Genomic DNA, 11,895 nt, shown 5'->3' on the forward strand with positions numbered 1-11,895 from the left:
TGGTGCAGTCTCTTCTTTAATCTCGGACTGGAGGATACACAGGTGGGGAGCGGGGCTTCCAGGGGGCAGGGGCACAGTCGTGGGTGAGGCCTGGAGCGGCCAGGGCCGGGGCTCTGGTGGGGAGACTCGACCCCCACAGTTGCCCATCTGCTGGGCTGTCCACCTCTTTGCAGCTCCAGGCCAACCGTCCGGCCCAGGGGCCCAGATCCTGCCAGAGCACTTGATCCCCAGGTCAGGCTGGCTGGGCGCACGCGGGGCGGGACCCCAAATCGGGAGGGAGCAGCCTTTCAGTAGCCCGAGGGCTCCCCGCCCTTCCGCGGGTCCGCTGCGGCGTGCACACAGGCCCCGTCCTGGGACACGGCCTGGACCACGTTCAGGAAGAAGGGCCTCTTGTTCTGCTCTTGGCCCCGGTCCTGGAGCCCCTTCTGAACCTCCTGGACGGGAGAGGAGGCCGGCCGGTCACAGAGGGGACGGGGCCCAAGCAGGGAGCTGAGGACCCCAACCTGGACAGGAGTAGGGGCGCAGGTCTGGGTGAGGACAGAGGGGCGCTGGACGCAGCCTCGTCTGCAGGACGCAGAGTCTGTGGCCCCCCACTCCACAGGCCCCAGAGCAGAGGCCTGGCTCCAGAGAGGACGACGGAGTCCATGGCCCCGTCTGGAAGGACCTGAGACAGAGCCTCACTTCTGCCCTAAGTTGAGGACACCAGGGCCTCAGCGTAACCCCAGAGGAGTCCAGGGCTTCAGTGGAGAAGGTAGGTGGCGGTGGGGGACTCGGTTCTGAGGGTCTGGAAAGCAAAGCCTCTAGAAGGCAGAGCCTGGGCCCTTTGGAGCCCCGAGTCCTCCATGCTTAAGAAGAGCCCAACTCAACATCAGGAGCAATGGCCCCGCTGCCATGCTATTGGTAGCTTGGGATCCGCTCTCTCAACACCCACGAGAAGACGGGGGATCCCGGATGCCAGGGATGTGGCAGGAAGACTCCCCAGGGCCCTGCTGGTGGAGGAATCACTGGAGGCTTCTGAAGACCCACGAGTCCAAGGACACAGGCAGGCCCCAGGCCCCAGTGGTCCTCGCGGGTGAGGTGCTCTGAGCACGGCCCTCACGGTCAGGTCTGAGACGGTGCGTCAGGGCCCAGGTATTGGTGTCTGAGGGGCCAAGTGCCCTGCCTGGCAGACTGGTCCCCACGCTTGCCCGTCTGTGACTCTTAACAGAGACCCTGGAGATGCGTGGAGACCTGGCCCAAGGCATACAGGAGCTGAGGCCCCCGCCCCCAGGCTCTGAAGGCAGGCATGGAGGCATCTGCCTCACCTGGCTGAAGCTGGGCTCGAACTCCACCTGGCCCTTGCTGTCCACGTGAAGGATGGGGGCCTTGATGGCGGCTTGCAGGTCAAAGCCCAGCCACAGCTTGTTCATGATGGCCTGCGAGGAAGAGGACGGCGCAGGGAGGAAGGCGGGGGAGTGGGGGTACCAGCCACCCTCCCCAACCCCTCCGCGGACAGCAGGGCCGCCAGCGAGGGCGCGTTCTAGCCGGGAGTCCCCAGACTCACCTGAGCCACCGCAGAGATAATGAGTTCCCCGCCGGCCCCGCCGATCACGAGCTTCGACCCCCGGGCTGTGCTGACCAAGATGGAGGGGACCATGGACGACGGGGGCCGCTCACCTGGAACTGGGGGCCAGACAGGAGTCAGGGCAGATTCGCTTCCCAGCCAGCCCCCCAGGGCCGCCCGCTCCGTCTCCGTCAACCGAGGCACGATCCACCGACGCCAGACCGGCCCGCCTTCCCTCACCCGGGGCTGGGGGTGGGGGGGGCCTGTGCTCACCGGGCGAGGGGGTGGCTCTAGAGCCCTGTGAGTGCCGCCAGCACAGGTCCAGAAGCTCGTTGTTGAGAAGGATGCCCGTGCGTGGTGAGTACACCATGGCTCCAAAGCTGCGGACGGAGGTGGGGCTGGGCGCCGACTGCGGGGTGCTGACTCACATAGCCGTCCAGGAGCCCCTGGCTTCAGGGGCCGCCCCCAGCACGCTGGGACCGCGCTCCCCTCCCCGGCCCCGCCCCAGAGCCCCCTGGCCCCGCCCCCAGAGTAGCTCCCTGGCCCCGCCCCGGCCCCGCCCCAGCCCTCCTCAACACCATCCTTCTGGTGTGAGGCGCCTTCCCCATCCGCGCTCAGAGACACCGGGTGAGCACCCGTCAGCCAGAGATGCCCGGGCGCAGGACCCCTTTGACAGGAGGAGAGGTACGCCCCCCACCTACCCCGCGGACACAGCAAGTGGGGGCGGGGCGCCAGGCCCAGGGAACCCAGTGCGGCCCGCCCGCCCGCCTGCCCCGAGCCCCACGCACGGCGTGTTGATGGTGCTGGTGGCGGCCACGGCGCTGCCGTCCTCGCCCAGCACGGATACGTGGGCCGTGCCCATCCTGTGGGTCCAGGCCCCGGCCAGGCTGTAGTGGTCGAGCGGGTGGTCTCCCCGGTCGTCCATCTGCTGGCGGATGTGCTGGGCCAGGGCCTCCCCCAGCAGGTCCTGGGAGGCGTTCTGGGGACGGCAGACAGGTGAGGGGGTCCGTGAGTGGCCTGGAGGGGCCCACGCGGCGGAGGGTCCCCTGAAGGTGCCCCCACGGCCCTCCCGGCTCCCTGCTGTCCTCAGACCGACCACACCTTCCTTGCTCCGGCCACTGCCAGGCCCTCCCGTTCCAGAGCCAACCGTGTTCACCTCCCTCTGGCCTCACCTGCCAGGTGCTCGGGGTCTGCGCAGGGCACTCACTGGCCTGACCCTGAGCCCTGGGGCGGGGACAGGGCTGCCCACCAGCCCAGGACACCTTACCTGGACCTCTGGGTGGCTTCGAGGGTCCCACAGCCGCCACCTCTGCCCCCCAGCGAACTTGAGCGTCTCCACGAGGTGATGGTACAAGTTCACTCTCCCCTCCAGCCCCGCCACCGACTCGGCGGTAAAGTTGAACCCTGGGGGAGGGGGTGGGCGAAGGTGGGGGTCATGTCGTGCAGTGGGCTCGGACTCCGCGTCCTAACCCCCAGGACCCGTGAGTACTGCCCCCCACAGAAGAGTGTCCCCTTCTGCAGCAATCGTGTCAGTAGCTGAAGGCTCTTGGGAGGAGCGGGTTATCCCGTGGGCGCTAAATGTAAGACATCCGCGTAAAACAGACACGCAGGACAGGGAAGCCGTGTGGTCGCAGATGCTGACCGGACGCAGCCCCCAGAAACTAGAAGAGGCAGAAAACAAATGCTCCCCCCGCCAACCGGCCCTGGAGGGAAGGTGGCCTTGTGGACACCTTGATTCTGAATTTCTGGCCTCCAGAACTAGCAGAGCATAAATTTCTCGTGGTCTAAGCCAGCAGGTTTTGGTGATGGGTGATCATTTGTTAACGGCAGCCCCGGAGAACGTAGTCAGCATCGGACAGTCCCAGCCCTGGACACGGCTGGGGCCCCCGCCAGGGCCACTCCCCCCGACCCTGCAGGCTGCTGTAGTCTGGGCCTCAGGCCTAGGTGCACACACTCGACGGGCAGCTCACCACCTGCTCCTCTGCCCCGGGTCGGGGTCCCCCGGGGTGGGGGTGAGGGGCTCCGCAGGAAGATGACGGCAGGCGCCCCTGCAGAGCCCTAGCCGCCCCCAGGTCTGCTCTGGAGCACACCGCTCCCCGGGCCCGACCCTCAGCCCCGGACTCCTGCGGGGCGGGGCCTCACCTTTGAGCACGTTGAGGACGAAGCTGAGAATGGCGCCCCCAGCAGGCGGCGGCGGCGAATACAGGGTATAATCCCCCAGGGGCAGGGCAAGGGCATCCACCACCTCAGGCCGGAAGGATGCCAAGTCCTGCCGGGTCAGCCGGCTACCTGGGCGAGGCGGGGACGACTCCGTGTACAGACAGGGAAATGGAGGCACAGTGTCAGCCAGGGGCCCAGGGTCACACAGCGGGGCTCCCCTCACCCCCTAGCCTTCCAGACCCCCGGGAGGGGGTTGGGGGGGTGGCAATGCTGGGTCTGTGGGCAGTGGCTCGGGGCTGGGGGATGGGTGGGCAGACCGGAGATGGGCAGGTGGAAAGCAAGCAGGGAAGATGGGGGAGGCGCACTAGCCTCTGAGGGGGGCCAGCTCCAGGCCAGGAGCCCCCATGACCACCGATAGCTCCCGTGTTGAGGCCCGAAACCACGGGGCCCTGCGCCTCAGGGGTGTTGACCGCAGGGTCCCTGGGCCCAGCAGCAGGCAGGATTAAGGAACAGCCTCTTGAAGCCTGGGAGCCGCTGGCCCTCCCTCAGCCCCAGCACCCAGACTCCGCTTTCTCTCCCGGGCAGGGCAGTGGGGCCTCGCACGCTGACCTTCCTTGGCGATGTCCTCCAGCAGCAGCTGGCCCAGCCGCCCTGTGTAGAGGGCCTCCGCGCCTTCTGTGGCCACGGTCTCCAGGGTGGCAGCCAGCATGGGCCACGGCAGTGGGTCCTGAGACCTCAAGGGTTCTGTCCCATTGAAGAAGAGCTGTCTGGGGGGTGGGGGGCGGCCTCAGGGGGGGCCGGGTCCTGGAGGGCGGTCACACTTCCAACCCTACGGGAGGCAGTCCTGGTCTGCGGTCCTGCGGGGCTGCGGTGGACACTGGGGCAGGGGTGGGGGGGTGGGGGGGAAGGTTCTCCAGGACTGGGTGGAGCTGACACCCTTCACGTCTCATCACCGGGTCCCAGGGAGGCCACAACCCCTGCCAGGCCTGCATCCACCCAGGGCCTGAGGTCCTGCCCTCCTGGAGGACTGGTCAGTGGGCAGCCTGGGTGGGCCCAGAGCGTGAGAGGGGGAAGGGCAGAGGGGAAGGAGGGAAGGGAGAGTGCAGGGGTGGGAGAGAGGACAGGACAGTGGGGAGGAGGGCCGAGGGGGTGTGCAGAGCCCAGATCTGTGCCCCCGGAGCCCCATCACGTGGGCAGAAACTCCCTCTGGCCGGAGCCCTCCAATGAGGTGCTACCACGTGGAGGCGGAGGTCTGTGAGCTGAGACCAGGACGCACTCATCATCCACGGCCCCCACCCCACCCCGCCTCCAGGGTAGACCCTCCACCTGGAGAAGGGGCTGAGGAGGGGCCCTGGGCCTCCATCAGCGCTCACCTCAGGGACGACTCCGTAAGGGAGGGGCGCAGGAACGGGCTGTGCAGGAAGCTGGCGAGGATGGTGGGCACGCGGAAGCCCCCCCGGAGCAGCGCGATGGTGGGCATGAACAGCTGTGCCCAGGGCAGGCGACCGTGGCGGCGGTGGGCCTCAGCATAGCCCCGGAGCTCCCCGGGCACCCCGATCCACTGGGCACCTGCACGGCACAGGGTGTCAAGCCCCTGCCCCCGGGGTGACCTGTGCCCTCGGGCCCAGGGGCTCTCCATCACCCCACTCCTGGCCGCCTAGCCCCCTCCCAGCCATGGCAGCCCGAGTGAGCTTTCTGTAGTTCACGTGGAAGCACATTCCTCTCCACTTGAACCCCCTTGACTCCCATGGACTTCTGCACAAAGTCCATGACCAGGTCCCTGGGGCTCAGGAAAACTGGCCCCAACCCCGCCCACCAGCCCAGGCCACCGACCCCGCCCACCACCCCAGGCCACAGACCCCAGTCCACCAGCCCCAGACCACGAACGCATCTCCACCTTAGTCTCCGAGGCCTTTGAAGTGGTCACTGCTTGGATCACCCCTCCCAACTCAGAGAGCCCTCCCCCAGGAAAAGAGCCCCAGCCTGGGGGTTAGAACCTCCACAGGGGCTCCCCATCCCCAGCTGCCGTCCCGCAGTGCCAGGGTGTCTCAGCCAGTCCAAGAGGCGCCCTGTCCCTTCGGGATGTGAGGTTCTAACCCAGTGGCCTGAAACTCCAGTACTTTGGCCACCTCATGCGAAGAGTTGACTCATTGGAAAAGACTCTGATGCTGGGAGGGATTGGAGGCAGGAGGAGAAGGGGACGACAGAGGATGAGATGGCTGGATGGCATCACTGACTCGATGGACAAGAGTCTGAGTGAACTCTGGGAGTTGGTGATGGACAGGAAGGCCTGGTGTGCTGCGATTCATGGGGTCGCAAAGAGTCGGACACAACTGAGCGACTGAGCTGAACTGAACTGAAGCCAGCGGCCTGGTGGGGTGGGGCAGAGGTGGGGGGAGGTGGTTCTCCAGGGTCTCACCTATGCCCAGAGGCTGGGCCTGCTCGCACTGGTCCAGCAGAGCCGGGATGGGGTTGGAGGGCACCGTCTCCCTGGCATTGATGACTTCCACCTTCCCTGGGGTTGGGCAGGGCGTTCGGGGTGTCAGGGGCGCCCCGGAGGCTGCCAGGCCTCGCCGCACACCACGACAGCCCAGGTGGGGCTCTGGGCCTCTGTGCTAACTCCTGGAATGGGCTCAGCAGGGTGGGCGTGGCGAGATCCAGTAAGGGGCGGGGCGAGGCCTTGAAGGGGCGTGGCGGACAGAGCCCATCCTCCCCACGGGGGGTCCCGAGAGGACTCACCTGTGGTGGCGTTGTAGATAGTGAAGATGACCCCTCCACCCAGGCCCATGCTCTGGGGGTTGACGACCCCGGTGCAGACCAGAGCCGCGATGGCAGCGTCCACGGGCGAGCCGCGCTGCTGGAGGATGGCTCTGGGGAGACCGGGCGCTGACTAAGCAGCCAGGCTCCTCGGCCCCTGCCTTCCCCCCACACCCAGGCTTGCTCTGCCAGCCTTCACTGGGGAGTGGGCACAGCTGGGTGGCCTGCCGACTGCCACCACACCCCAGGTTAGTTCAGAGACCACACCAGGCTGCCCCCTCAGGTCCAGCGGCTCGCAGACTCACTGCACTCTACAGGTTGCAAATTGCGATGTCCTTTACACTGCCCCTGGCCACATACAAGGTTCTTCTCAGTTTACAAAGTGCTCCTGCGGCTGTCCTCCCTGGTCCTCCCAGCGGCTGGGCCCGCGCCCTCCACCCCTCTCTGCAGCCCGGGCTCCTGGGTGGAACGTGGGGACCCTGGGAAGACCCCATCCTCCCTAGATTCCTCAGACATGAAGTGGAACAATGATGCCTCCCCTGGGGACCCTGCGTGGCATTTCCAAGTGGTCACAAAGCTAGGAGTTGCCGCCGACCCTCAGGTCTCCCTAGAGGGTCTCCCAGAGAACCCAGTGCTTGCAGGGTGGAAGGAGGGAGACGTGGTGAGTGGAGAAGGGACAGGAGGCAGCAGCAATGGCGGCACAGTGAGGGGAGGGCCCTGGAGGAGTCGCCCCATCCTTCAGCAGCTGGGGCAGCTCCGGGCTCCCCCCCATCTCTCGGACTTCCGAGAACAGCAGCAGGAAGTGGAGTCACAGCTTGACAAGGACAGAAATCAGTTGGGAAGAAAACCACATCCGCTTCCTGGCCAGTGGGGGCTGCAGAGCACAGACCCTCTGCAAAGGCTTGGGGGCGCAGGGTGAGCCGGGCCTCCCCGCAGGCCCCGCCCCTGGGGGCCGCGTCCTCTCAGTGGTTCTGAGGCTGAAGCCCGACCTCTTTACTCATGTATTCATGTGCTGGGGCTTAACTGCAGCACAGCAGGACGCTGCTCGGTTGTCACATGTGAACCTTTGTTGCGGCCTGTGAGATCTAGTTCCCTGAGCAGGGATCGAACCCTGACCCCTGCCCTGGGAGCACAGAGCCTCAGCCACCGGGCCACCAGGGAAGTCCCCTGACTTGTTTTTGTTTAGTCACTCAGTCACGTGACACTCTTTGTGACCCCATAGACTGTAGCCCGCCAAGCTCCTCCGTCCTTGGGATTTTCCAGGCGTAAATACTGGAGTGGGTTGCCATTTCCTCCTCCAGGGGATCTTCCCAAACCAGGGATCGAACCCGGGTCTTCTGTATTGCAGGCGGATCCTTTACTGCTAAGCCAGCAGGGCCCAACTTGTTTGCATCTTTGCAAATATGGGTTCAGGGTGGGGGGGTGGCACAGCGCTTCTCGGGGGGTTCATTCCCCTCCTGGCCCCTGGGACCCCCCTCCAGAGACCAAGCAGCCTACCCTGCAACTTGTCCCTGTCATCCTTGAGGGAGCCATGAGGGAGGGCCCAGGACAGGAGGGGCAGGGCCAGATGGCAGACAAAGGGAGGAAAGAATGAATGGAAAGAGGGAGAGAGCTGGGAAGAGGGGTGACCGTGGGACGTAGGGGCACGGACGCCCTCTGCCCAGCAGTGCCTGGCGGCAGCGGCTCAGCCACCATGCCCCTCAGTCCAGCGCTCTCCCTTTCGGATCACAAAGCGCTTCTGGTCCTGACCATGGCCCTTGAGGCAGACATTCCGGGAAGCAGATGGAACCAGCAGGGAGGCGGGTGCTAGCCCGGGCTCCCGCAGCCCAGCTGGGTAGCAGGGCAGGGGCCAGGAAGGGTGTCCTCGTGGGAAGCCTCCACGGGCTGGGCTTCCTGGAAGAAGGTCTGGTCAGTCGGAAAACGCCGGCTGGGGCCCCTCTCCACAGCCCCCTTTCCCCGCCCAGCGAGCATCAGTCACTCTGCCAGCCGCTGGCCTGGCTCCGAGCCCTGACATGCAGAGGGGAGGCCGTGGGGGGACACAGTGCCATCGGGGGTGGGTTTCCCAGGGCCAGGACGGGGAGCCTGCTCTCAGGCATCACTGAGTGCACCCTGGCGGCCAGTCCTCACATATGGAGCCTGTGCCCTCCTCACCCACGTCCCGGGGAAGACCCAGCCTCGGAAAACAGTCAGGGCCTCCCTGAAGGCGCTGGGCCCATCATCGGGGTCAGTGAGGGCCAGACCAGCAACACTGTGGCAGTGCCCCTCTGGGCCTCCCAGGCCTGAGGTTCAGGCCAGTCTCACACGCCACCTCCGCTCTGCCCGGACGGTGGTTACCCCGGACCCTGTCTGCCCCCATGCACATCTGCTACCAGGTCTGTGCAAGGGCCCTGGGGCCTCTTCCCCCAAACCCACGCAGCCCCCACACGCCGGCACACACACACACACACGTGTCTTCTCCACACTCTCGCCACTGGTCACACAGTCTCTGGGAGGGGCCGGCGCCAAGGCCCACCCAGCTCCCACCCACCTCTTACTCACCGCCCAATGTCCGAGCAGGTTTTGGAGTCCGCAGCGACTGCGGCGTGGGCAAAGGCCTGGGGGCCGCAGTGGACGCGGTGCCGAGAGACGACCACGGTGGGCACGATGATGGCCAGCGCCAGCACCAGCGCCAGCAGGACCAGGCTGACCGCGGCCCCGCGGCCCTGGGCCATGGCTCTGACAGGCCCAGGGGAGAGGGGAGGCAGGTGGGCACGCAGCTGGCGGACAGGGAGGTGCACAGGGAGGCGGGCAGCTGAACGGACAAGGTGAGCAGATGGACTCACGGGTGACAGGACAGGTGGACCACCAGACGGGAGCCACAGACAGACAGATGGGCGGACAGCCAGACGGCGGGATGGAGGAGGATCAGACAGACAGGCAGACAGAGTTGGATGGGTGGACAGACAGAGGTTTCCAGATGAGCAGCAGGCAGCCAGGTGGACAGTGGGTGTGTGGACAGACGGCTGGCTGCGGGGCTGCTCCGTCCTCAAGCGTCCGCTGCAGAAGCAGAGCTGGCCACCCTCCGGGACTTCCAGTTTTAGCCTCTATCTTGGCCCTGGCAGGATGCCAGGCAGCAGGGCGTTTGTGGGGAGTTTTTCCTTCCAGAGAGAAGTCAGCGCTGCTGTTAACTCTCTGTCTGCCATTCGACCCGCTGCCCCTCCCGCCAGCTGCCAGTGCCCAGGGGGTACGCCGGCCCGTGTGTGCAAGGACTTGGCGCCAACTTGGCTCCCGGGAGGAGTTGGGGTGCAGGGCTCCCAGGACCCCTTGGCTGATCTCCGGCTCCCAGCAAAGCCAGGACAGTAGAGGACCCTTCCTGGATCAGGCTCAGAGGGCCAGGGCGCCTGGACAGAGCCCCAACCTGCCCCCTATTCGTGCCCCCCGCCCCCCAGCAGCTGCTCACCTCAGCATCTCCAGATCCAGAGGACCCTGGGGCTGCAGGGGACCCAGGCAGGGTCACCCGGGACCCGAGTTCAAGTCCCAGCTCAGTTGAAGTTGAGGAAGGGGGCTGGGGTGACCAGGAGGGGGTTCAGCTTCCCCGTCTATTCAGGGGAGGTGTCTTCACGGGGGAGGCAGACGGGCCTGCGCCCAGCGCCCACCGGACAGTCCACCCTGGGGCCTGCAGTCCTGGAAACGCCACCAGGCCTTGGGGAGGGGCTTCCCTTGCACCTGCGTCTCTACCTACCCCTGGGGGCGGCGTGTCCACCTCCCTCTTCCTGAACTGAGCACACCTCCTCCCCTGGGGACACCAGCCCGCACCCTGCCCCGTCCAAGCCTCAGGGTGCCCAGCTGGGACAGCAGGTACCCTGAGGTGCCCCCTTGACCAGCTTATCAGGACACAGAGGGTGCAGGGCCTGGGGGCTGGACTTCCAGCCCTCCCCACCCCCAAAGTACCCTGGCTTCCTTCCCAGCTGAGCTTTGCTGCCCCCTGGTCTATTTACCCCTCCAGGCACAGCAGAGAAACTGAGGCAGAGAGAGGGATATGTCCACACAGTCACACAGTCTGCCAGGCCCCATCCAGAGCCCCTGCCAGCCTGAGCCAGAGGGACTCCTGGGGCAGCAGGCTGCCTCGTGGGGTGGGAAGGGCTGCGGACTCCTCCCGCTGCCCCCCAGGAACCCCCAAACCGCAGTGACATTGCTCAACCAGGAAGCAAGAGTGCATTCCTGGGCTGCGGCCAGCCCACCCGCGGAGAGGCCAGGGCGGCAGGCACCGAGGGGGTGAGCCAGGGTCAGCGTGGGACCTCTTCTTCCTCTCCAGGAGGTGAGGGGCAGGAGAAAGACGGGAAGCCAGGACCCCAGGGGGCCCTCAGCCAGGCCCCACAGCGCCTGGGGAACTGGGGGTGCCCTGCCCGCCTGCTGGGGCTCAGGGAGCTCCAGGCCAGCTCCCACCTCCGCAGGAACAAGGCCTCAGTTTTCTCCCCTACAAAGGAGCTGTAGCCTCTCCTCTGGGGCTAAAACAAGGGCGGAATAGAGACATGCCCACCCCAGCAGCTCAGCCTCCATCCCATTCCCCGAGGACCCCAGGGACGCGCGGTCCAGGGCTCAGACCTGGGAACGGGGGATCTCTCGGATGCAGGGCTCCCAGGACCCCATGGCTGCTCCCTGGTTTCCAGCAAAGCCCCACTTCCCGGAGGGCACTTTGGAACCACTAGGATTTCCCTGCCTCCCTGAGGAGAGCCCAGACCTGGCGCCCCTGGCCGTGTGCTTGCCCAGGGGAGGGGGTGCTCACCAGGCTGTCAAACTGGGCCTCCCTCTGCCCTGCCCACCTCCCCAGGTTCTTTCCGAGCACCTGCCTTCCACCTCACAACTCTGTGTGAAGGACGAGTTAAGAGGCCCGGAGGGCCGGCGGGAGGGGCCGCCCCATGGAGGAGGCTGGGGGCCTGGCATCTCCAGGTGCCCCCTCCCCACCCAGAGCCGCCCTAACCCCAGGCGACAGTCTAAGCCCTGACCCTCAGGGACCTGAGGACCTCTTCTAGCTCACTGATCCCGAAGAACCGGGCCTTCTTCTTGGAGCGCATCGCAGCTTGGATCTCACTCTGGGTTTCCACTTGGAAAGCCCCCCCCGGGGCCTGGCCCTGACCAGCATCTTTTTCTCCAGCCTCTTAACCAACCCCACCTCCCCCAGAGCTCGGTTTCCCCTCAGGGCCTGCTGGACGGGCATCGGCGAGCTGAGGAGGTCTCCCGGTTCCCGGAACCAGCGGACAAATCGCCGGGGGCCGCGCGCCCACTGGTGGCCGCCACCGGGACGTGTCCCGGGCGGCCCGACCCCGATGCCGGGACTCGGGGGTGCAGCCCACCCCCCCTCCCCCCCCCCCCCGCCCCGGGGCCCAGCGCGCGCGCTGCCAAGGCCTCCGAGTCCCGTCTCCATCCTCCCCGCGGCGGCCCCACCTCACACAGCG

The 11,895-nt window shown here is 66.5% G+C and overlaps 1 protein-coding gene across 4 annotated transcripts; it reads right to left on the minus strand.

Moving 5' to 3' along the window:
• On the minus strand, positions 1–11,808 carry GGT5 (gamma-glutamyltransferase 5). 4 transcript variants are annotated; one of them, XM_061385528.1, is made up of 13 exons: positions 9,900–11,808; positions 8,999–9,597; positions 6,443–6,573; positions 6,123–6,218; positions 5,077–5,272; positions 4,313–4,470; positions 3,686–3,832; positions 2,811–2,947; positions 2,332–2,522; positions 1,817–1,923; positions 1,544–1,662; positions 1,305–1,415; positions 1–434 (listed from the first exon to the last, which is right to left on the minus strand). In XM_061385528.1, exons 2-13 carry the CDS (start codon positions 9,169–9,171, stop codon positions 288–290), a joined length of 1,713 nt encoding a protein of 570 aa, XP_061241512.1. In that variant the 5' UTR covers positions 9,172–9,597; positions 9,900–11,808; the 3' UTR covers positions 1–287. The 4 variants fall into 4 exon arrangements, with proteins under 4 accessions (XP_061241512.1, XP_061241511.1, XP_061241514.1 ...); XM_061385527.1 differs by having other exon boundaries at positions 8,999–11,808; XM_061385530.1 differs by lacking the exons at positions 8,999–9,597; positions 9,900–11,808 and adding an exon at positions 6,766–8,992.
• Positions 11,809–11,895: the final 87 nt, after the last annotated feature.

This window comes from Bos javanicus, chromosome 17, assembly GCF_032452875.1.
Source record: "Bos javanicus breed banteng chromosome 17, ARS-OSU_banteng_1.0, whole genome shotgun sequence".
Taxonomy (NCBI): domain Eukaryota; kingdom Metazoa; phylum Chordata; class Mammalia; order Artiodactyla; family Bovidae; genus Bos; species Bos javanicus.